Source organism: Stomoxys calcitrans, chromosome 5 (genome assembly GCF_963082655.1).
Source record: "Stomoxys calcitrans chromosome 5, idStoCalc2.1, whole genome shotgun sequence".
Taxonomy (NCBI): Eukaryota; Metazoa; Arthropoda; class Insecta; order Diptera; family Muscidae; genus Stomoxys; species Stomoxys calcitrans.
The window spans coordinates 82,994,311-83,020,826 of NC_081556.1; the positions used below are offsets into that span (position 1 = coordinate 82,994,311).

The 26,516-nt window shown below is 38.1% G+C and overlaps 1 protein-coding gene across 1 annotated transcript; it reads left to right on the plus strand.

Moving 5' to 3' along the window:
* Nucleotides 1-3,986: 3,986 nt before the first annotated feature.
* Nucleotides 3,987-6,610, plus strand: LOC131997948 (uncharacterized). The gene is made up of 4 exons (XM_059369836.1): nucleotides 3,987-4,647; nucleotides 4,759-5,365; nucleotides 5,480-6,123; nucleotides 6,378-6,610. The coding sequence occupies exons 1-4, from the start codon at nucleotides 3,987-3,989 to the stop codon at nucleotides 6,608-6,610; spliced, it is 2,145 nt and encodes a 714-aa protein (XP_059225819.1).
* Nucleotides 6,611-26,516: the final 19,906 nt, after the last annotated feature.

Below are 26,516 nucleotides of genomic sequence, written 5' to 3' on the forward strand. Positions count from 1 at the left end.
CTTAGCATATGTGGAAAAAAAAAATCAAATTTTGTCATCTATCCAAATCTGTTAAAAAAATCAGATGTGAAGGGATAGCCTCTGCGAAAATTTCAAAAAAATAGTTGTTAGTCGAATATGTTGGACACTATAAAAGATAAATTAAGGGTTGTACGAGTATTGAACCTTCTTGTACCCATTTTAAATGTATGTAGACGTAGCAAAAGGTTTATTAAAATAGTGGCACAAGTAACATACATACGAGAATGTATTCTTTTTATGGTGGTGGATATTCAAAGTTAGGAATGTTTAAGGTTTATCCCTTTATCATCAATAGTAACTCCTACTTGTAAAGAATGGCCATAACAAAGCGTCCCAATTTCTTTGTTTGTGGCAAAGTAATGCATCCATTGCGATCTCATCCAATTAAGATTTCTATTGATTTCTACACAATTCTTGTACGTACGTACTAAAACTTGTTAGTTCTATAGGGGTCGGCCACAATTGAAACCTCAGAGTTCTATTACGAATAAAATTCATTTATCTACCATTATTACGAAAAGAAGGATTGTAACTAGAATCTGTTCATTGCTCTTAATTGGTAATTACTTGCACTGTGAGAGCATCATTTCATTCATGCACTTACATATATGCTTACGCATGCAGAGATTCCTAATAGGTAGGCTTTCGAATAGTACTAAAAAATCATAAAATAGTATAAGATGCCAGTCGGACTTGAACATTAAACAACATTCAGATAAGGCAAATATGAGAAGGAACCATAAATTTCAGAAAGATCAAGTTTGGATACCCACCACCTCGGGTATATATGTAAACCACCTTTCATCAAAATCCGGGTGCGATTGCATACCTTATGTCCCATAGCATTTATATCGAAATATGTTCCGATTTGGACTAAATTCTAATAAGTATTGTTCAATAATAATAAATTGTTCAATTGTGTATAACATAATATTGGTCTTTTTAGTAGCTATATCTCAAAATAAACCGATCTGAACCATATACGACACGGATATCGAAAAGCCAAACATAAGTCACTGTGTCAAATTTCAGTGACATCGGATTATAAATGCGTCTTTTATGGGGTCAAGACATTAAATCGAGATACCGGTCTACATGGCAGTCTGTCCCAAATTTCGACGAAATCGGACAATATATTCGCCTTTTAAGGACCCAAAACCTGAAATTGAGAGATCGGTATATATGGCAGCTATATTCAAATCTCAACCGATCAGGGCCAAATTGAAGAAAGATATCGAAAGGCCTAAGAAAACTCACTGTTCCATATTTCAGCAAAATCGTATAATAAATGTGGCTTTTATGGGTCTAAGGCCCTAAATCTGACATTCGGTCTATATGGCAGCTATATCCAAATCTGGACCGATCAGTGCCATATTACAGATATATGTCAAGGGGCTTAACTTAACTCACTATCCCAAATTTCTGCGACATTGGGCAACAAATGCGCCTTTTATGGGCCCAAAACCTTAAATCGAGAGATCGGTCTATATGAAAGCTATATCCAAATCTGGACCGATTGACGGAGGCTAAATTGACGGAGAATATCGAAGGGCCCAAAACAACTCACTGTCTCAAATTTCAGCAAAATCGGATAATAAATTTGGCTTTTTTGGGCCTAGGACCCTAAATCGACGGATCGGTCTATATGGGGACTATATCAAGATATAGTCCGATATAGCCCATCTTCGAACTTAACCTGCTTATGAACAAAAAAAGAATCTGTGCAAAGTTTCAGCTTAATATTTTCATTTGTGAAGATTGTAGCGCGATTTCAGCAGAAACACGAACGGACACAGCTGGATAGTGTTGGATATTTTCAAGGACCAAAAATATATACCCATTTAAGGGTAGGAAACGAATATTTCGATGTGTTGCAAACGGAGTCACAAAATGAATATACCCCCATCCTCCGTTGGTGGGTATAAAAATGTCTTATATATTATCAATGGAGGCCGTTGAACTTAAAAATGAATCGGACAGCACTCATTGATATGTGAGAAGTTTGCCCCTGTTCCTTAGTGGAATGTTCATGGGCAATTTACATATGAAGGCCACCGTAGCACAGAGATATTGGCATGTGTTCGAATCCTGGCGAAAACATTATAAAAAGTTTTGAGCAGTGGTTATTCCCACTTAATGCGCGCGATATTTTTGATTGAGTGTCGCACTGCGGCCCTTCTTTTGGAGTGCCACTATCATTGAGCTTTAACTTGAATCGGACATCACTCTTTGATATGTGAGATGTTTGGGTACCCACAACCTCGGATATTCAAAGTGAACGGACGTACTTTTGCACACGCGCATTAAAATTTCTAAATCAATAGAACGAACTACGGTTTTTTTTTTCTCACAACGAATTTTTCGGTCATTTACCACATCTCTAACAAAAAAAAAAAAAAAAAAAAAGTTAAAGTATCAAGCATACTGTGAACATGCCATTTTTACAAGTGCAAGCTAATAATAATTGTAGTCAATGTTCTACCAAAATAAAATCAATAAATTTTGTGCGCTGCTTCAATTGTGATAGACAATTCCATTTCAGCCCATGTTGCTCTCTTACAGAGATTTCCTATAAGAGCATGGGGCAAACGAAAAGAAAGGAATGGAAATGTCATAGCTGTGACCCAAGAGCAAAGTCGCCTACGAGCACATACATTCGTATAAACAACGATGAAATCGAAACTCAACAAACAGAAGAAAATAATATCCAACAACAAGCTTCTAAACAACAAAGATGAGGAAACTGCAAGCAAACGATTTAAAAACATAACACCAACCACATCACTAAGCGAAGAAATAACAACGCAAAAAAAAGACATATCTGACTTAAAGTCAGGCATGATCGAAATGCAAAACTGTATAAAACAACTAACAACAAACATAACAATGTTCAGTGCGGAGATAAAAGAACACATTGCTGATATAAGCCGAAATGTAGCAACAATAACAACACAAATTCACGAACTACAAGTGAGAGACCAAGAGAAGAGCGAAAAAATAAAAGAGCTTAATGAAAGAGTAGAGAAGTTAGAGCAGAAAGCATTAGAAAAAAAATATCGAAGTCGGCAATGTTTGCAATGAGAACTTAGAAGTGAGTGAGGTGTTAAAACAAATCAGTGAAAACATAGGTGTTGCTATAAACAACACTGACATAAACAGAGCATATAAAATAAAGAGAAAAAATAAAATAGTTGTGGAATTTACAACTCTTAGTAAAAAAATTGAAATTATGAGCAAAATTAAGAGACATAGGGTGGAAATAAAAACACGAGATGAGGAAAACAACACCATTTACTATGTAAATGATGAACTAACTGAGCATAATAAACGACTCTTGTGGCTGGCGAAAATGAAAGCCAAAGAATCTAAATGGAATTATGTGTGGGTAAAAAATGGGAATATCTATGCTCGTAAAAATGAAAATTCCTCCTTCACTATAATAAAAAATACATCCGATATTGAAAATATAACTGCGGCAAATTAAAGTAAAAACATATGTGTATATATCGTAAAGTTTATAAAAGAAAAAGCTTTCAAATTTAAACAAAAAAATAAAAGACTATCTACAGAGACTAGTAACAACCCTAGCCACAACAAAGCACTAATAAATAAAATCTTGAAATAAATATATCTGAAATTATAAAGAAATTGAAATGAATTATACTGAGGAAATATTAAATAGTTTTAACGACATGGACACGAAATATCTGAATTATAGTATGTCGTTGATACATCTAAATATTAGGTCATTAAGAAAAAATTTTCTGGCTTTCATAACCAATATATGGAAAATAATCAATAAAGTTCAAATAATAATATTAACTGAAACAAATACTTGTGATGATGAAAATCAATATTATTTAATCGATGGTTTCAATGCAATATTCCGAAACAGGGAAGGAAAAGGTGGTGGAACTGCAATATATATGCGAAGTGATATACTATATAAAGAAATACAAATCAAAATGGAATCGGCAGAAGTAACACAAATTAATATTACAACAACAAAGAATAATAAAACCACAATCATACCAATATATCGGCCACCTAATAAGAAGGTTAAAACATTTTTACAAGAATTAGAAAAACTCTTATATGGAATTAATAGACAGAATAAATTAATAATTACGGGTGATGTAAATATTGATATAAAGAAAAACAATAATACTACAAGCAACTACTTAAATATCCTATCATCCTATGGCTTACAGTGTATGATAAACGAAGTTACCAGAGAAGACAATAGCAATCAATCAATGACATGTATTGACCATTTATTCGCAAGGTGGGATAAACAATTTGTTCAAGCTTATGCAGCAATAATTAGAATAGATATATCGGATCATTTTGCAATATTTGGAAGCGTTGACGAAACAAAATCGTCATTGAATCACACACAAGACAGACAGACAAACGAAACTTCTACGATTAACATCTCCAAAGTCAACCAACAAATAAATGACACAGACTGGGAACGAATAATCATTTCATCCAATAATACAAATGAACTGTTCAATAATATCTACAAAACATTCAATGATATCTATACAAATTTAACAAGCCAACAAACAAAACATAAAAAAAGAAATCCACACCCTTGGCTCAATGAGCATATATTAAAATGTTGTAGTATAAAAAACCATTTATATAAAAAATGAACAAAAAACAAAAACAACAAAATAAACGAAAAAATATACAAAAATTTCAATAATAAACTAAATAAAACAATAACCAAAGCTAAAAATGATTATTATTATCGCCAATTTTTAATAAATCGAAACAATATACGAGGTACTTGGCAAATCATCAATAAAATCACCGGTAAGAAGACGGAAAACTTAAATGATACAATAAAAAGAAACTTTAAAGATGAATCACTAAAAGATATAACCGAAAACTTTGCCCTAAAATTCAATGAAAATGTTCTAAAAATAGTACACTCATGCTCAATAACCACATTAAATGCAAACGCGGAAAATATAATCAACAACTCACTTTATATAGAATACGCGACTGAAGAAGAAATTAATAACATACTGAAGACCTTGAATATAAGAAAAAGTGCAGGAATAGATAATATACGAGCAGTGGACTTAAAAAACCATGCCAATTTGTTAACACCAATAATAACAAAACTTATTAATGGAAGTATTAGTGAATCGTCCATACCAAACATAATGAAACAATCCATCATAAGACCAATTTTTAAGAGCGGCGAAAAAACAGATTACAATAACTATCGACCGATAGCTGTTCTACCAGTCGTTGAAAAAGTATTAGAGGAAATCATTGTAAGAAGACTAAACAGTTTTTTAAAGAAATACAACATCATAAACAAACAGCAGTATGGGTTCCAAAAAGGAAAAAATATAAACTAACTCCTGGGTTACTTCTCTAATCACATCAATGAATCACTGGACCAAAACAACAATTGCTTAGCGTTATTCATCGACTTTAGCAAGGCCTTTGACACATTGCCTCATGATAAATTGATAGAAATGCTCGAAAGGAGCGGTATCAGAGGACTCACATTAAGGTGGTTTGCAGACTACCTCTCATCCAGATCGTTTTGTGTTAAAATAAGTAACACAAGCAGTAGTATGTTGAATGCTCCATACGGTGTACCACAAGGTTCGAAACTTGGTCCAATCCTGTACATCATCTACTCAAATGAGATGGTACGTCAACTTAAAAACAGCACCGCGTTCACATACGCAGACGATACAGCCATTGTAGTATGCAACAAGTCATTGAATACTGCAATAAAAACGCTGCAAAACGAGCTGGATATAATCACTAGATGGTGTCACGATAGCGGCTTAATCATAAACTCATCTAAAACCAAAGTAATGCACATCAGACCAAAAAGTATACCAAAATCAAATATTCATATCATATATCACGACACAGAATGTCTACATAAAAATTGCAATGCAGTTAGCTTACATGACAAGTGCAATGGCAAATGCAGTACAGAACTCGAGCTAGTGGAAACCTATAAATACCTTGGAGTTCATTTGGACGACGGTTTTAAATGGAAAGTACATATACAGCATCTGCAAAAGAAACTACGACAATCAGCCTACGCACTATATCATCTCGGTAACTGTGCTCCATATCATGTGATAAAACAGGCCTATTTCTCATTAGTCGAATCACATCTTCGTCATGGGGTCACAGCATGGGGGAATGCGAGATGTTGCAGGCTCATTCAAACAGCGCAAACCCGGATAGTGAAACTCATAAACAAAAAAATGCAAAACAAAACACAACAAATCAATACAAACTCAATAAAGCCAATCTTTCAAAATCTGGGAATACTAAATATATAAAGGAAATCTATTGCATCACTGTAGTTAGAGAATTCATGGATGATGGCAGTTTAGCGAAGAAAATAAATCACAACCAAAATACACGAAGAAAAATCGAAGGCAAATATATGGTGCCGAAATTCAAGAACGATTATGGCAAATACTCACTATCTGTGGCACTACCTACTATCATCAACGAAATTCCAACAAATATAACCAAGGAAAGAAATTACAATATTAGAACCAAATTAATCAAAGAATATTACTTTAATAATTAACCAAAAACAATGAAGTATACAGGCAATTTGGCCAACCTATGTAATAACATCACAGATCTTAACTTATTCTCACAAACAAGCTATTTAATGCTTCGTGGGACGTAATTTATAATGAAATGTAAAATTTGTTTATCTAATATCAATTTGTTTATCTAATATGAAATAAAAATAATAATAAATAATAATAATAATCACCTTTCGTCATAACATCACCTCTCGTCAAAAATTCATCATTTATGAACCCATAGAAGGTTTTTGTAAATAATAACGAACTCCATCATATTAGGGACGGCTATGTAAGGGTCTAACAAAATTCATTGTACCAAATCATCGGTTAAAAAATTTACCTTTTATGGGCAAAAGAACTTACATAGGGAGATCGGTATATGCATATGGCAGCTATATCCAAATATAAACCGATCTGAACCATTTAGGATTCGGACGTCGAAAAGCTTAAAAGGCTCACTGTGTCAAATTTCAATGAAATTGGACAATTATTGGTGCAAGACCTTAAATCGGGGAAATCGGTCCATAAGGCAGGTGTATCCAAATATAGACCGATCGGAATCATATAAAGGGTGATTTTTTTGAGGTTAGGATTTTCATGCATTAGTATTTGACAGATCACGTGGGATTTCAGACATGGTGTCAAAGAGAAAGATGCTCAGTATGCTTTGACATTTCATCATGAATAGACTTACTAACGAGCAACGCTTGCAAATCATTGAATTTTATTACCAAAATCAGTGTTCGGTTCGAAATGTGTTCAAATTTTGACAAATTTTGTTCAGCGATGAGGCTCATTTCTGGTTGAATGGCTACGTAAATAAGCAAACTTGCCGCATTTGGACTGAAGAGCAACCAGAAGCCGTTCAAGAACTGCCCATGCATCCCGAAAATGCACTGTTTGGTGTGGTTTGTACGCTGGTGGAATCATTGGACCGTATTTTTTCAAAGATGCTGTTGGACGCAACGTTACGGTGAATGAACACATTTCGAACCGAACACTGATTTTGGTAATAAAATTCAATGATTTGCAAGCGTTGCTCGTTAGTAAGTCTATTCATGATGAAATGTCAAAGCATACTGAGCATCTTTCTCTTTGACACCATGTCTGAAATCCCACGTGATCTGTCAAATACTAATGCATGAAAATCCTAACCTCAAAAAAATCACCCTATAGAACCACACGAATGCTGAAGAGCCCAAGACAACCAACTTATTCAAATTTCAACAAAATCGAGTAATTAACCTGTTTTTATGGTGCCAGAAACTTAAATCGGGAGATCGGTATATATGGCATCTTCAACCAATATATCGGTAGGACGGCGAAATCGTATGGGAAGATCCAAATCGTGAGAAGACGATGCTATTACTGTAAGAAAGTAAGAAGGAGGTCAATAAAACTTTCGGTATCATAGGACTAGGAGCTCGCTTATGTATAATCAGTGCGGCAGGTGATAACATGTGTAAGGCATGTGGGGAAGATGATGAGACGTTGGAGCATTTCCTATATCATTGCCCGGCTTTCGCGGCTTAGGTGGGGATACAATACCAGACATAAGTCAACTCAGGGCGTGGCATGGAAAACAATTAAGGATTTTGTAAGTAGCAAGGAATTCCTAACTTACCATCAAGCCGATTACTGTCTTTGATGTATGTCCATATTGGAATGGGGCGAATTGATATCTGCATTCTCTTTTCAACTAAACCTTACCTTCCCTAACATCCAAATATGGGCCGTAATGAAAAGGGATGTCGAGTAGCCAAACACAACTCTCAATCCAAAATTTCACCGAAATCGGACGATATATGCGCCTATTATGGGCCCATGATCTTAAATCGAGATATTGGTCTATATGGCAGCTTTATCCAGATCTGTACTGATCTGGTCTAAATTAAACAGGGATGGTGGGGGGTTTAACATAACTTGCTGTCCCAAATTTCACCGAAATCGTACAGTAAAATCACCTTTTTTGGGTTCAAGACCTTACATCGAGAGATCAGTCTGTATGGCAGCTATATCCAATTTTGAGCCTATCTGAACCCTATGTAACAAGGATGTCGAAGGGCCTAACAAAACTCACTGTCCCAAATTTCAGCAAAATCAGATAATAGAAGTGGCTTTTATGGGCCTAAAACCCTAAATAGGTGGGTCGGTCTATATGGGGGCTATATGAAGACGTAGTCCGATATAGCCCATCTTCGAATTCAACCTGTCTATGGACAAAAAAAGAATCTGTGCAAAGTTTCAGCTCAATATCACTTTTTTAACGACTGTAGCGTGATTTCAACAGACAGACGGACGGACATGACTAGATCTACTTAGATTTTTACGCTGAGCAAGAATATATATACTTTATAGGGTTGGAAATGGATATTTCGATGTGTTGCAAACGGAATGACAATAATCTATTTTTAAAACGCTTTTAAGGTTGTAGCGAAGCATACACCCAGAAAAATTTGGCTGCTGATATCAGCAAACACTGTCTGCTGATATTAAATTAAAAATGTTTAAATTTTGAATAAATCGATTCAAAATTTTTTAAACTTTTAAACAACAATTGTGCCTCAATTTAGGCGTACATTTTTTGTTTGAAAGCATATACATATATTAGTAGTGGTTATATTGTCTGCTGTTATTTAAGTTCGATTAAAATTTAGTCAATTGTACAAATTTGTAAAAAATTTAGAATATGATGGAAAATAAAATTTTTTGAAATATTTACTATATTTTTGATCTTTTTTTAACTTTTTTGAATTTGAAAACAGCAAAAAAATTTGCTGTTTTAGCAACGAATTACTGCTGTCTCATTTTCAGCAGACTTTCCGCCATTCCATTTGAAATATGCATCTAAGACCCCATAGAGTATATATATTCTTGATCGTCATGTCATTTTAAGTCGATCTTGCCATGTCCATCCGTCTGTCGAAGCACGCTAACTTTCGAAGGAGTAAATCAGGCTGTTTGAAATTTTGCACAAATACTTCTTATTAGTGTATGTCGAATGTGATTGCGAATGGGCCTTATCGGTCCATATTTTGATATGGATGCCATATAAACCGATCTTAGATCTTGACTTCGTGAACTGGTAGAGGGCGCAATTCTTATCCGATTTGGCTGAAATTTTGAACATAGTTTTTTGTTATCACTTCCGACAACTGATATTGCTGCTATATAAACCGACCTTGGGTCTTGACTTCTAGAGCTTCTAGAGGGCGCGAAATTTAGCATGAAGTGTTCTAGTATGACTCTCACCAACTGTGCCAAGTATAATCAAAATCAGTCCATAACCTGATATAGCCGCTATATAAACAGAATTCCCGATTAGACATTTTGCGCCTCTAGAGGGCGTAATTCCAATCGGATTTGGCTGAAATTTTGCATGACGTGTTTCGTTATGACATCCAACAACTGTGCTAAGTATATGTAGATGAAATCGGTTGATAACCTGTTATAGCTTCCACATAAACCGATTTTGGGTCTTGATTTCTTGATCTTCTAGAGATCGCTATTCTTACACGATTGGGCCGAAATTTTTTTTGAAGTGTTTTATTTTGATTTTTAACAACTGTGTAAAGTATGGTCTAAATCGGTCCATTTCCTGATGTAGCCGCCATAAAAACCGATCTCCCGATAACACTTTTTGCGCTTGCTTGCGAGGGCGCATTCTTTATATATCCCCATTTTTTATACGGAGTTCCCTAGATCTGACGAAGTTTGTCACTCAAGACCCTGTTATTTTATTTAACTGATATGACATTTTCGGAGTTCGAATGCTCTCTAATTGCCAGGCTCATTTTGACGTTTATTTAATACTTGTTCAAACTCAATGATCTGCTCTCACCCCTGAAATTATCCGAGTTTGGAATTTTTGGAAAAGAATTTTTGAGAAACCTAATACTGCTATACATGTTATCTACTGAAAGTCAATGAATCTTTGGTTCATAACTCTATGTAATTTCAGATTAGTTGTGTTCATCCATTACGTTCTGCGGCACGTCTCTTATTCTCTCATATCAAATGAATAATTAATATAGTACTTGTATCTGTAATCCGACTTAATGTCGGATATGGTGAGTTATGTGAGTGAGTAAAAATTGGCAAAGTGTAAACTAAATCTTTTAATTTCAATTAGTTATATCCTCTTGCCAGAATTAGCATTATAAAGTCCTTTATCCTTCAGTTCTCTTCGAATGGCAGCTTCGTAACTGCGGAGGGGTTTGGTGGCTAAATTGTTGCAATCATTTTCATTTTTCATTTGCTGTTGCTCGTCATTTGATAAATTGAGTTACAAACATTTTAATTGCTTTTTATCCCCCATTCGCAGCGGTTACCACAGGACAGACATCTGCGGCAGTAAATGCAGGGGAAGGCCAAACGAACGAACACGGTGTAATGTCAGCAGCAATTGCAGAGATTGCATGAATGAGTTGGAAACTGGAAAAACCACAATTGACAGTAGACTCGAATAATGTGGCACAAATACGAACTTTGCCAACAATGGCTCAGCACTTGTAGGAGAACTTGTTGTGCCACTGTTATAAACGTCAATCGAATCATCCAAAAGTGGAAAGCTCAGCAAACCACTGACTCATTGAAGCTGGCAGAAACAGAAACAGGAGCAGAAGGCGGTGGTCCACTGAAAATAACAAACTTTGCTCCAGTACGCCATGAAGTTTGAGAATGTGTTCAATTCCATCATTCGTTGATTTATTTCACCTTCTAGCTCATTCACTTGGTCGATAGATTTCGAATCCTTTAATCCTGCAACTTTTTCGATCGAATGAACCATAGTCAAATAAACGAAACTTTATTTGTTTTTGATTACTTATAAACGAGTGGACTCTTTACGTAAATAAATAAAGTTAAATATCTCAATTTATCTTTTAAAGAGCTTCGCGAACCGTCCACCACTGTCCTCCCATCATGAAAGTTCGCAACTAAGTTTCCAATAAAAAGTTTATGCAAATTTTTTCTTTATGCCAACCTCTGTTGCCCCAATCTACTACAATGACAACGAAAACGGCAACGGCAACGGCGAAAGCAATAATGCTCTGCTCGAAAACATGCCGCCCCTCCCAGCCTTCACTATTCTCCACTTTGGAATTGTAAAATTTCTCAGTCTGGAAAATTTTCGTGTTTGCTTTGGCATAAACTCACTTTGAGCTCGCAGAAAGTCAAAACGAAAGACAAACACGAAAGATGTAAGGCCAAATCAAATACCGGACATAGATGTAGCAGTAGGAAATCTATTTTAATGTATTCCCCATAAATTATTATTTAATAACATTGGGAGTAATCAAAAGTACGTGAAGACGAGTAGTCCAACGAGTGTTGGTTTCGATTTTGGTCTTGGCAGTATTAGCATCATCATCATCATCATCATGTAGCCCGAGCTGTGTGCTAGAAATAACAGCACGGACTTCAACTTCGACAATCAAAAGCCACCAATCATCAGTCATGCATGCAAAAGAAATGAGATGAGGACATCGTATAACGAGAAATGACTGCAACTAAAGGAGAACTCTACATTCAATCAATAGTGTCCAGGATTGATTTTATAGACAATTTTATAAAGTCTTATAATTTTACAACATGATACCATGGGTACAATGATAATTTTAGGTAAGGTTAGGCGTTACTGGCTCGTGCGGAAAACTAAAATGATTACACTAAAAAACAAAAGAAGTAAGAGCATGCTAAGTTTGGCCTGGCCGAATTTTCTATACCCTCCACCATGGATCGCATCTGTCGAGTTCTTTGCGCACTATCTCTTTTTAGGCAAACAAAGAATAATTATTATGGACGGAGGAGGAGCTATATCAAGTTATAGTCCGATTCAGGGCTCAGGAAGCAAAATCGGGAGATCGGTTTATATGGGAGCTGTGTCAAGCTATAGATCGTTTCAGACCATATCTTTGTACAAAATCTGTCCCAAATCGGATGGGAATTGCGCTCTCTAAAGGATCAAGAAGTCAAGATCCCAGATCGGTTTATATGGCAGCTATATCAGGGTGTGGACCGATTTGAACCATACTTCGCACAGTTGTTGGAAATGATATCAAAACACTATGTGCAAAATATCATTCAAATCAGACGAGAATTGCGCCCTCTAGAGGCTCAAGAAGTCAAGACCCAAGATCGGTTTATATGGCAGCTATATCAGGTTATGGACCGATTTGGCACATGCTTCGCACAGTTGTTGGAAATAATATCAAATCACTATGTGCAAAATTTCATTCAAATCGGACGAGAATTGCGCCCTCTAGAGGCTCAAGAAATCAAGACCCAAGATCGGTTTATATGGCAGCTATACCAGGTTATGGACCGAATTGGAACATACTTCGCACAGTTATTGGAAGTGATATCAAAACACTATATGTAAAATTTCAGCCAAATTGGATGAGAATTGCGCCCACTAGAGGCTCAAGAAGTCAAGACCCAAGATCGGTTTATATGGCAGCTATATCAGGTTATGAACCGCTTTGAAACACACTTCGCACAGTTGTTGGAAGTGATATCAAAACACTTTGACCAAAATTTCAGTCAAATCGGACGACAATTGCGCTCTCTAGAGGCTTAAGAAGTCAGGACCCAAGATCGGTTTATATGGCAGCTATATCAAAACATGGACCAATTTGGCCCATTTACAATCCCAACCGACCCACACCAATAATAAGTATTTGTGCAAAATTTCAAGCGGCTAGCTCTACTACGCCCAACTACTTGATGAAAGCACTCAGTCGCAATCCATTGCCCACTCCATGAAAAATGCCCCAAAATCCGTACTTGGGTACCAAAATCTCCCCCTAGAATTCCATGGTAATACCAATAGCGTCGAAATGCTATTGAATACAAGAATGCGGCATGCAGAGCAACACTGCAATCGATAGCAACGCGCCAGATAAAAAAGAGGTATCGGGAGAAAAGGAGAGAGGAGTCCGAATGAAGTCCATAAATTGTACTTAAGAACCAAACATCAAACCGATGGCTTTAGTCAAGGCACATCCTCCTGCTGAGACAAAGAAGGAAATCTGTTAACTGATACAGATAGTGTGGTTGAGATGCGGAAAGAAATTTTTTCCCAGCTGCTAGTGTCCGACGATGGCAGCGAAAAGGATACCGCAGAGTCAATCAATGATGATGGTATAAAATGTCCTCCTAGTCAGAATGAGTGCCAAGTAGCAGTGACCCGACTAAAGAACAACAAGGCAACTGGAGCCGAAGGGTTAGCCGCTGAACTATTTAAGACCGGAGGTGACACGCCGATAAGGTTTATGTATCAGCTTATCTGCGCAATCTGGTTGGCAGAACGCATACCCGATGATTGGAACCTCAGCATACTATGTCCGAGTCGAGATAATTTCTCGACTCCGACTATATAGGAATAAGTCTCCTCCCAATGGCATTCAAGATGGACTCGAGCGTACTGTGTGGAAGATTAAAATCAAGTCAATGAGGTATTTATTTCTCCAATATATCCGCCATAAATGCGGCCATTGGCCTGATAAATACACCATTGACCAGATATTCAAATCTTGCAAAAGACCCGGGAAGAACAGGTCAGCTCTTACTATCTCTTCGTTAACTACAAAGCTGCTTTCGACAGCCATATACGTTCAAACGTATTGCAAGCCATGTCTATGTTGAGTACAACAGATTGGTAATAAACTACAACATCGATAACATGGATCGGTCACCAGAAGTAGTAACCGGAAGTAGTAAATAGTAGATGGAAATGAGACCAACTCCCACAACGCCTTGTGCACCCGAGCAGATAAAGAAACTGGAGAAAGTTGGGAACCGATATCGCAATTGGTTCACCGTAACCGTTGATCCTACCCGATTTTATCAAGAAAATAAGTCCAATGACCCAGCCAGACCATAAACCGCTCCAAACACTGACACATTAGATGGAGAGGCTTCTCTACAATAAGTTTTGTGTTTTCCGAACCCCAGATGCGACAAGTTTGCTGCATTGCGTTCCGACAAAGTGCTTCACGACGACCCAAACATGCTTTAGTTTTGTGAACTGGACTGCAAGTTTTTCACAATTTTTGTAGTGAATTTAAAAAATTTCAATGGGTTGTTGAAATGTGTATCCTTCCATTCGTATACCCTCCACTATAGGATGGGGGTATATTTACTTCGTCATTATGCTTGTAACTTCTCGAAATATTCTTCTAAGACCCATAAAGTATATATATTGTATATTCTTGATCGTCATGACATGTTCGTCTGTCCGTTCGTTTGTCTGTCCAAAGCACGCTAACTCTCGAAGTAGTAAAGCTAGGCGCTTGAAATTCTATCCGATTTGACTGAAATTTTGCAAAGGGTGTTCTGTTATGGTTTCCAATAACCGTGCTAAGTATGGTTAAAATAGGTCCATAACCTGATATAACTGTCATATAAAGCGATCTGGGGTCTTGACTTCTTGAGCCTCTAGAGGATGCAATGATTATCCGATTTGGTTGAAATTTTGCATAACTTTTTTCGCTATGACTTCCAGTAACTGTGCTGGGTACGGTTCAAATCGGTCATTAACCTGATATCGCTGCCATATAAACCGATCTTGAATTCTTGAGCCACTAGAGGGCGCAAATCTTATCCGATTTGGCTGAAATGTTGCATGACTTGTTTTTTTATCACTTCTAACAACTCTACCACGTATGGTTCAAATCAGACCATAACCTGATATAGCTGCCGTATAAACCGATCTTGGATCTTGACTTCTTGAGCCACTAGAGGGCGCAATTCTCATCCAATTTGGCTGAAATTTTGCACGAGGTGTTCTGTTACGATTTCCAATAACCGTGATAAGAATGGTTTAAATAGGTCCATAACCTGATATAGCTGCCATATAAACCGATCTAGAATCTTGACTTCTTGAGCCACTAGAAAACGTAATTCTTATCCGATTGTACTAAAATTTTTGCATGACGTGTTTTTTCATGACTTCCAGCAACTGTGCTAAGTATGGTTCAAAGCGTTACATAACCTGATATAGCTGGTATATAAACTGATCAGGGATCTTGACTTCTTCAGCCTCTAGAGGGCGCAGTTAATATACGATTTAGCTTAAATTTTGTACAAAGACTTCCCCCCGTGACCTTCAACATACGAGTCAAATATGGTCTGAATCGGTATTTAGCCTGATACAGCTCCCCTATAAACCGATCTTCCTATTTTACTTCTTGAGCCTCTAAAGGGGTCCGAATCTGACTATAACTTGATGTAGCTACTTAACTTATCAATTCTATTCTTTTTATACCCAGGTACAGGCCACCGTAGCGCAGAGGTTAGCATGTACGCCTATGACGCTGAACGCCTGGATTTGAATCCTGGCGAGACCATCAGAAAAAAAAAATTAGCGGTGGTAAAACTTCTCTCCAAAGAGGTGTCGCACTGCGGCACGCCGTTCGGACTCGGCTATAAAAAGGAGGCCCCTTATCATTGAGCTTAAACTTGAATCGGACTGCACCCATTGATATATGAGAAGTTTTCCCCTGTTCCTTAGTGGAATGTTCATGGGCAAAATTTGCAATTTGCATTTACAGGGTATTATAGGTTTGTGCATTTGTTTGCAACGCTAAGAAGGAGAAGAGCTAGACCCATTAATAAGTATACCGATCGAGTCAGAATCACTTACTGATTCGATTTAGCCATATCCGTCTGTGAGTCCATGTTTTCTTGTAATCAAAGTGCAGGTTGTATTTGTTGTCCAATCATCACGAAATTTTGCACATATCACTATTGTGGTCCAAGGACGGACGCTATTGGTTTTGATAAAAATCGGTTCAGATTTAGATATAGCTCCCAAATATAAGTGTCGCCGGATTTTTAACCGATCTGCACAAAATTTGGCACGGACTGTTTTGTTACCAATCTTAACATATCTGCAAAATTTCATCAAAATCGGTTCAGATTTAGATATAGCTCTGATATATATGTTTCGCCTGATTTGAAATTAAATGGCCTTAGTAGCTACCATTTTCAACCGATCTACACAATATTGGGCACAGACTGTTTCGTTACTGATTTTAACATACTTGCGATATTTCATCAAAATCGGTTCAGATTTAGATATAGCTCCCATATATATGTATCGCCCGATTTGCACTTAAATGGCCCTAGTAGCTACAATTTTCAACCTATCTGCAAAAAATTAGGCATGTATTGTTTTGTTACTGATCTTAACATATCTGTAAAATTTCATCAAAATCGGTTCAGATTTAGATATAGCTACCATATATATGTATCGCCGATTTACACTTATAAGGCTGTAATAAATTGTAACCGATCGACACAAAATTTGGCACGGATTGTTTTGTTACTGATCTTAACATATGTGCGAGATTTCATCAAAATTGATTCAGATTTGGATGTAGCACCCATACATATTTATCGCCAAATTTGCACTTATATGGCCGTAGTAACAACAATTTTCAAACGATCTGTTTAATCGGTTCAGATTTAGATATAGCTCTCATATACGTATATATTTATATATTGCCCGAATTTATAATTGTAGGGTAGGTGTAGGGTATTAAATAGACGGCTCCACCCGACTTTTGCATTTCTTTACTGGTTTCTTTTACCATTTGTTTGTCTAACAGGAGGTACAGGGAAAAGAACTCGACAAATTCGATCCATGGTGGAGGGTATATAAGATTCGGCCCGGCCGAACTTAGCACGTTTTTACTTTTTAATAGCAATTCCTATTTGTCAAAGAATAAACGCATCAAAAGTGACAGCAACCGTAAAACCGGAAGATTGAAAATAACACATCTTGTTGAAAACCCCTATAGTATACTTGAAGTTTAGCCTCATATCAAAGTTTAGAGCCTAATTTTATTAAAGTTAATCATAGTGTAGGAGATTTGTAAGTATTCCTCGATTTAACGACTTTGAGTACTTGGCAAGCAAACCTTAAATTCAACAAGTAGCACGAATTTGCAATTCCATTGAAATGTGTCCCAGTTTTATTTGAATATGTTTGTTTTTCCGAGGAGACATGTCCTTCGCCATGAGTCGCTCGATGTGTCCATGATCGTCGTTGTGTGACTGAATATTTGTACAGCTTGAATGTGTTGATGGCTGATTTTGTGCCGGTGCGGCACAAACGCCGTCATAAATAAAAGTCATACTTTGTGTTTCCTTGAGTGCCTTTTTCACAGTCTCCCAACAATTGAATTTATGATTAATGTCACCACGGAAATTATAATGAGTTACAAGTACGTGATGTTAAATTTAATGGTCGTTTGATTTTTTCGCTTTGCCTTTTGTTGTCAGTTTGGGCTCCATCGACCTTCCTGGGTATGTTTACATTATAATTGTCGACTCTCTGCGTTTGCCGGAAAATACTAGAAATAAAATGAAAAATGTGTTCCAAGAGCTAATTCCTTTAGCCTGGCCATAACAGGATATGCTTCTTTTCGAAGAAAAAGCAAGAGGATGATTGAAATATGATAATTTATGTTATGAGATTACCAAGAAAAATGGCAATATTAAAATACTCCAAATATTTCAAAATATTGAATAAATAATCCACCATCCAAGGAAAACTCACACACACACACACACATACACCAAACAACTGAGTAACAAATTTATTCTCGAGAGACAGCAAATCTCTGGGAATTATAATTGCTCTTATGGTGTTATTAAATAACTTTTCAGTGGATGAGGGTAATTTGTCAACGGAAATATTCACAAATTCTTAGTTGTATAGAAATTAACAATGATTTAATTCTGTTTGATGTGAATGATTGTTGAAATGTTTGCAGATTTTTTTTACGCCACATAATTAAATTCGTAGAATTATTAATAAAGCTTACAAATCCTTTTCATTTTCTTAAAACAAACGTTGATGATGATTGATACCAAATAACGGGTTTGAGTGGCTTTAACTTGGCAAATTCTATGGCAGTCTTGGCCTTTCTCATCGCAATTGTGGACACAGACCTCTTCGTGGTGCCACCGAGAGTAGCTGTCTTTAACACCCGTTTAAGAAAGTGAGCTAATATTGTGCAGCAAAAATCACATATTTTTATACCCTCCATCATAGCATGGGGGTATACTATTTTCGTCATTCTGTTTGTAACTCCTCGAAATGTTCGACTAAGACCCCATTAAGCATATATTTTCTTGTTCGTCATGAATTTTTAAGTCGATTTGGCTGTGTCCGTCCGTCTGTCTGTCGAAAGCACGCTAACTTTCGAAGGAGTTAAGCCAGCCGCTTGAAATTTTACACTAATACTTCTTATTTGTGTAGGTCGGTTGAGTTTGTAAATGGGCTATATCGTTCCATGTTTTGGTTTAGCTGCCATATAAACCGATCTCGGGTCTTGACTTCTTGAGCCACTAGAGGGCACATTTCTTACCCGATTTGGCTGAAATTTTGCACGAGGTGTTTTATTATGACTTCCAATAACTGTGCCAAATATGTTTCAAATCGGTTCATAACCTAATATAACTGCCATTGTATCCGATCTGGGATCTTGACTTCTTGAGCCTCCATAGGGTGTAATTTTTATTCAATTTGGCCATGACCATCAACATGCGTGTCAAATATCGTCAGAATCGGTCCATAGCCTTATGTAGCTCCCATATAAACCGATTTCTCTATATTACTTCTTGAGACCCTACAGGGCACAATTTTTACTCGAACTGGCTAAAATTTCATACAATGGCTTCTACTATGGTCGGACATGTTTAACAAATGACCAAATTATTGCAATAGTCCAAATCGGACGAACATATATATGGGAGCTACAGCTAAATCTGAACCGATTTCATTGAAACCCACCAATAATGTCGAGACTTATAAGAGAATCCCCGTACAAAATTTCATGAGAATCGGTCTACAAATGACGAAATAATTGCAATATAATTGCATATATATCGGAACTATATCTAAATCTGAACCGATTTCAATGAAATTCACCAATAATTTCTAGACTTATAAGAGAATCATTAGTGCAAAATTTCGTGAGAATAGGTTTACAAATAACGATGTCATTTTAATTTTAGTCCTAATCGTACATATATGTGGACATATATATGGAAGCTATATCGAAATCTGAGGCGATTTCTATGAAAAGTCGAGACTTATAAGAGCAATGTCGAGATTTATAAGAGCACCCGTCGCGAAAATTTCGTGAGAATCTGTTTGTAAATGACGAAGTAATCACAATATTAGTCCAAATCGGACGAATATATATATGGCAGCTATATAAAAAACTCTAAACAGATTCTTTTCAATTTCAATTAGCTTCGTCTCTAGGCCCAAGAAAATGTTTGTGCCAAGTTTTAAGACGGTTGGGTACAAAGTACCTGCTCTTTGTACACAAATTAACATGGACGAACAGACAGACGGACATAACTAAATCGAATCAGAAATTGATTTTGAGTCTATCGGTATACTAATCAACGGGTCTATCTCTCTTCCTTTTGAGTGTTACAAACAAATTCACAAAGTTATAATACCCTGTACCACAGTAGTGGTGTAGGGTACTACTAGTAAAAAATATGCCATTTGAGAACGGATAGAGATTACTCTTTGAAATTTGAAATAGTGAAAGCTGAGGTATTATCGATATCATGTCCGTCCCCAAATTTGGTTACCTCGTCATTTCGAAAAATGGTTTGGGCTGCATTATCTTCATATGTGGTCCTATTTTCCAAATTCTTTTTTGCTAGATAGTGTTCAAAATCCCTAAAGTCCGCGATATTTCCACGATCTGCTCTTTTGTCGCGCCCGCTGTCGTGACTGTGTGCTCTGCACTATCTACTTTTTCTTCTTCCTCATAGATGTAGAATTTTGAGATGCATTTTTCCATTTTGTGTAGGTACTTGCGGAAGTTCCCGTGCCGATGTCGAATATCTTTCATTGTAGATTCCTGATGTAGAATCATTGTAGACACCGGCAATGGTGGGAATTGCGGGTTCAGCCGCTTTAAGACTTAGACAAAATGGCGTAGCTCTAAGAGCTGCCTTCTTCAGTGCCGAAAACAGCGTCTTAATCCTGAACCTGGCCTGTAGGGATTTATTCCAAATCACGTTTCCATATACAATCATACTATTTTAGGCCTCCATCAAGAGCTTGCTTCTGCTTGGTATAAGTCCTTCGTTATTTTCGCCGCTTTTGTTGCCGCATACTGCGTCTGTTTGCGGTCTGCAAGATGCAAATTTGACCATGATCATGGCATTAAGAAACAAGGGCAAACTTCTCACATATCACTGCTGTCTCATTCCAGTTTGAACTCAATGATAAGGGGCCTACTTTTTACAGCCGAGTCCGAACAGCGTGCCGCAGAGCGATACCTCATTGGGGAAAAGTTATTATATGGCAAAGTACATCCTCCAGCATTGGGAGGAGATAACCACCGCTGAAAATTTTTTTCTGATATTCTCGCCAGGATTCGAACTCAGGTGTTCAGCATCAAAGGCGGACATGCTAACCTCCGCGCTACAGTGGCCTCCTGATGTTTGCGGTCTAGTCGTAGGTCATTCTCGCGCCTTCTAGTTAGTAAAACGACGGGTCGTCTCGCGACATCCTCGAACAGCATATCAATCTCTGTGGGAATGTGATTGATCGTGAGCAGGAGTACTCAGTCTTTTGCATTGCTAACTGTAGCCCGTCACATTCCAACGAATATGTAACTCAGCTGTTCTCTTCATTGCGACTCGTCCGTATTCCTTGCTGTGATGACAGCGGCAATGTCGTCTGCGTATCCAACTAGAAATGTGTTTACTGGCATCTTCATCCTCAGTATTCCATCGTAACTGATGTTCCATATGTTGGGCCCAGGTATATGCCTTGGCCAGCATCCGACATTACTTCATACCTCCCCACACCCTCGGCCGAGGGTAGAAGAGCACGCGGCAAAATCGGATAATAAAAGTGGCTTTTATTAGCCTAAGAACTTAAATCGGCGGATCGGTCTATATGGGGGCTATATTAGGAAATAGTCCGTTATAGTCCATTTTCGAACTAACCTGCTTTTAGTTCAACAAAGTGTTTGTGTATCTTACCATAAATCATTATAACGATGCTGGCAGCGTTGCCAAACACCATGGGGGTGGTCCAAAACACCTGAAAAGGATAGGCGAATAAATGCTCAAATTCAACGAAATCCACGCCGTAGTGGCAATCAAATATCTAGGTTGGGTTAGGTTTAAGTGGCAGTCTGCCGTCAGCCGTTTTTGTCCATTGTGATAACACAGGAACAGAAGAAGGAGGATGCCTTCTAGTTCCTACCGTTGAACCATCCATGTTGCTTTAAAAGCCCAGTATCTTCCGCTAAATCAGACAGGTTCTCAAAGAAATGAGAAGCTAAGGTGGAACTCCTTCTGACTGGTAGTGCGGGACACACACACATAAGGTGTTCTATAGTATCTTCTTACTCGATGTCCCTACAGCTTCTGCAAAAGTCGTTGCAGGCAACCTTCAGTCTGTCAGCACATTTTCCGATTAGACAGTGACCTGTGATGACGGACACAATGCCTGAGACGTCTGTTCTAGCCAATGACAGCAATGCGGTAGACCTCTTTAAGTCTAGATGAGGCCACATAGTTTTGGAATGCTCACAGCCCCCTCTTTATAACCATCTATCATTCGTTGTCCTTTGGGTCTGGTACTGAAAACTTAGCTTACATGTCGCTAAAGGCATACCTACGGATTCTAGTATCCCCGGAATGTGTAGGGTAGTTCCCAGTCTCGCAAGCTCGTCCGCTTTACAATTCCCTGGGATATCTCTGTGGCCCGGCACCCAGAACAGGTGAATTTTGAACTGTTCAGCCCTCTCGTTACGAGATCTATGACAGTAGAGGGCGGTTTTTGTGTTCAGAAATACGTTCTTCGGGGATTTAATGGCTGCCTGGTTGTCTGAGAAGATATTTGTGCCAATGGCATTATATCTTAGCCATTCCACCACTTCCTTAATAGCAAGTAACTCCGCTTGATGCACACTGCAGCGGTCGGACAACCTTTTCGATATGAGCAGTTCTAGATCTTTATAGTACACCTCAAGCCCACCTGGTCGTTTAGTAAGGAACCCTACGTATAGAAGTATATGTAACTTCTCTTACCAGGGATATCGTAGTTCCAATCTGTTCTATCAGGAAAAGTTGTACAATACTTTTTATCAAAAAGCCGCTCAGGTAAGGTGTAATCCACACTGCCTGGAACATTGGATATTGTATCAAAGATAACGCAGTGTCCGTAGCCGCCACATGACCGATGATAAAGCTTCTTTAACCTCACGGCAGAGGTCGGTGCAATTTGTCTAGCAACAATGTCCAGAGGCATAAGATTTAGCATTAAATTCAGTGCATTAGATGGTGTCGTCCCCAGCGCGGCTGTGATGCACAAACAAGCCATCGTTTGGATCCAGTTAAGTATTGAGCAGTAGGTGGACGCTGTCCACCAGACTACAACACTATATAGCATTATAGGTCTGACAACTGCAGAATATACCCAATGCATGACACGCGGTATAAATCTTCCAACTTTAGCCAATGGCTCTCTTGCAGGTGTATAGGGAAAGAGTTGCCTTTCTTACCCTTTCCAAAATGTTGGATTTGAAGTTAAATTACCTGTCCAGCAAAACACCCAGGTATGTTGCCCTGAACATTCTCTCCACTCAAGGAGACAGGTTCCACTGTCGGCAACTTGTATCTCGTGCTGAAAAGAACTACTTCTGTCTTGCATGGATTTATACCTAGACCACTTTCGGTAGACCACTTTGCTGTTTCACGTAGAGCTTCCTGAAGTATATCTCTTAAAGTACCTGGAAACTTTTCCCTAACCGCAATTGCCACGTCATCAGCAAACGCGACCACGACCACGCGACCTTTTTCTTTCAGAGACAATAATATATTGTTAATGGCTATAATCCAAAGTAGAGGAGACAGTACACGTCCTTGAGGTGTTCCTCTGCTAACCCATCTTTTTAGATCCGCAGATCCCAAGCCTGCCATAATGCATCTTTTAGTAAGTAAGTTATTTATAAACTTTCTTACGGTAGAGTTGATGCCTGGAAACTCCCACTTCTTCATTATTGACGTCGGTGTTACATTATTGAGCGGGAGAACCTTCTCTGTAGCCGACTAGGTCGTGAAGGGCTGTTTCAGTGGATTTGCCTTTACTGTATGCATGCTGCTGCCGCGACAGGCGATCTCCAATAATCTTTGCCCTAAGATATATTTCTATCAACCTCTCAAGAGCCTTTAGCATAAAGGATGACGGACCAATTGGACGAACATCTTTCGTCTTCGTGTGATAGGGTTTTCCTGCTTTCGGAATGAAAATGGGGGGTTATGGATACATCCCAGCTTGGGCTTTGGCGCACAGGGTGGTTAGGAGGGTCGGAATTCCGTCCTTGTCTTTTATTATTGCCGGTGGCCTTGTATTGTTGACGCTCATTTGTTTTATTGACTCGTAAACACCACGAATGTTTCCAATGTTAGCTGCATTTTCGGCTTGCTGTGGCAACATATTAAACTTCGCTTATCTCTGCGCACTAGACGTTTGACCAGCGAGGCGGAGGCGCGATATTCAGTCAGCTGCGGTTTTTGGTTAACTTGATTTATCCAAGGCTTTTGGGATCGTCGAGCAATGCCTATGATAGAAGGGGCCGTCTCCGCATATGCTGCTGTTAGTCGGCCTATGTATGGGTGTTATTTTGCAGCTTCTCTGTTTATGTTGTCTTGTAATCGCGAACTGTTTCGGTATTGTAAACCATAGGACACGGATGTCGAAAAGCCTAATAATAATCACTACAGCTATATCGAAATGTTCACAGATCTGGGTCATCTTCAAGAAGGATGTAGAGGGGGTATGACGCAACTCACTGTCCTAAATTTCAGCGAATTCGTATAATTAATCTGCTTTTTATGGACCCAAGACCTAAATCGAGAGATCGGACTATATGACAGCTATATACAAATCTGGACCAAGGTGGGCTAAATTGCAAAAAAATTTGGAAGAGTCTAACACATATCGCTATTTCAAATTTAAGCGAAATCGAAAAATTAATGTGGCTTTTATGGGCCTAAAAGCTTAAATCGATAGATCGGTCTTTATGGGGGCTGGGAGATATAGCCCAATATAGTCAATCTTCGAACTTAACCTGACTAATGACAAAAAAAAATCTGTTCAAAGTTTCAGCTCAATATCGCTATTTTTAAAGACTTTAGAGTGATTTCAAAAGACAGACGGATGGGCGGAAATAAGGACGGACATCGCTAGATCTTCTTAGATTTTTACGACGATCAAGAATATATGTACTCTGAGGGTCGGAAATGCATATTTCAATGTGTTTTTTACGGAATGACAAAATGAATATACCCTCATCCTTCGGTGGTGGGTATAAAAAATGGTGGCGCTAAGAACACAGAAACATTTTGCGTAAGTGGTAATGAGTTTTTTGGATCACAAACAACTCTGTTTTATTGTAGTCGCTTTTGTTATGTGTAGTTGTATGGCTTTTGTTTGTGTCATATCGTCCAATGAAATGCGGTGTATTTGACAATCAATTAATAGACAATTTTCAAATGAACTTAGTACTAGCTTAAAAACGGCCATTCTTAGTAATTTGCCAACCCAAAAGCTATGGTATGGGCAACTGTGACAAGGGTTGTCGCTATTTTTCCGTTCCTTGTCCCCAAATTTCAAATCCTTTGTCCCTAAAACCCCCAATTAAAGGAGAATATCCCCAAACAATTTTGAAATGCGCCTTTTATGGGGCCAAGACTTTAAATCGGATATGGGTCTAAATGGCAGCTATATCCAAATCTGGATCGATTTGGGACAAGTTTCTGAAAAATGTCGAAGAGCCTAACACAACTCACTGTCCCAAATATTGGCAAAATAGGCCAATAAATGGGCCTTTTATAGACCCAAAACCTTAAATCGAGAGATCGGTAGCAGCAATATTCAAATCTGGACCGATCTGATCCAAATTGAAGACGAATTCCTAAGGGCCTAACACAACCCACTGTCCCAAAGATCAGCAAAATCGGACAATAAATGCGCTTTTTATGGGCCCAAAACCTTAAATCGAGAGATCGGTCTATATGGCAGCTATATCCAAAACTTGATCGATATAGGCCAAATTGTAGAAATATGTCGAGGGGCTTAACCTTACTCACTGTCCCAAATTTCGGCGACATCGGACAATAAATGCGGTTTTAAAGGCCCAATACCTTAAATCGAGAGATCGGTCTATATGGCAGCTATATCCAATTTTGGACCGATCTGGGCCAAATTGAGGAAGGCTGTCAAAGGGCCTCATACAAGTCACTGTCCCAAATTTTGAAGAAGGACGTTAAGGAGGGACTAAACTTAACTCACTGTCCCAAATTTTGGCGACATCGGACAGTAAATGCGCCTTTTATGGACTCCAAACCTTAAATCGAGAGATCAGTCTATATGGCAGCTATATCCAAATCTGAACCGATCTGTGCCTAATTGAAGAAGGATGTCGAAGGACCTAATGCCACTCGCTGTCCCAAATTGGAGCAAAATCGGATAATAAATATGGCTTTTATTGGCCTAAGACCCTAAATCGGCGGATGGGTCTATATGACAGCTTAATCCAATTCTAGACCGATCTGGACCAAATTAAAGAAGAATGTCGAAGGGCCTAACATACGTCTTACTTTACTTTAACTGGCTATGACAGAATATTTGTTCCACTAGCCGAACGTAGAATAGCGTTCCAAGTGCCTCGATCTTCTGCGTTCATTCTAAAATCTCTGACACCAAGTTTCGAGGTGTCTCCCACAACTTGATCTTTCCATCGAGATTTTGGTCTTCCTGGTGTCATTCGTTTCGTCTACGGCGATGCCGAGGTAGATAAAGTTACTGTCTGTCTCAAAGTTGTGGTTCTCAACTTT

What these genes read in the sequence shown, in the direction of transcription:
- LOC131997948 (XM_059369836.1), top strand. Translation starts at nt 3,987, where the DNA reads ATGGAATCGGCAGAAGTAACACAAATTAATATTACAACAACAAAGAAT. An exon ending in TGAGCATATATTAAAATGTT is followed by an intron (nt 4,648 to 4,758) that starts GTAGTATAAAAA and finishes CAATAACCAAAG; the next exon opens with CTAAAAATGATTATTATTAT. An exon ending in CTACGCACTATATCATCTCG is followed by an intron (nt 6,124 to 6,377) that starts GTAACTGTGCTC and finishes GCATCACTGTAG; the next exon opens with TTAGAGAATTCATGGATGAT.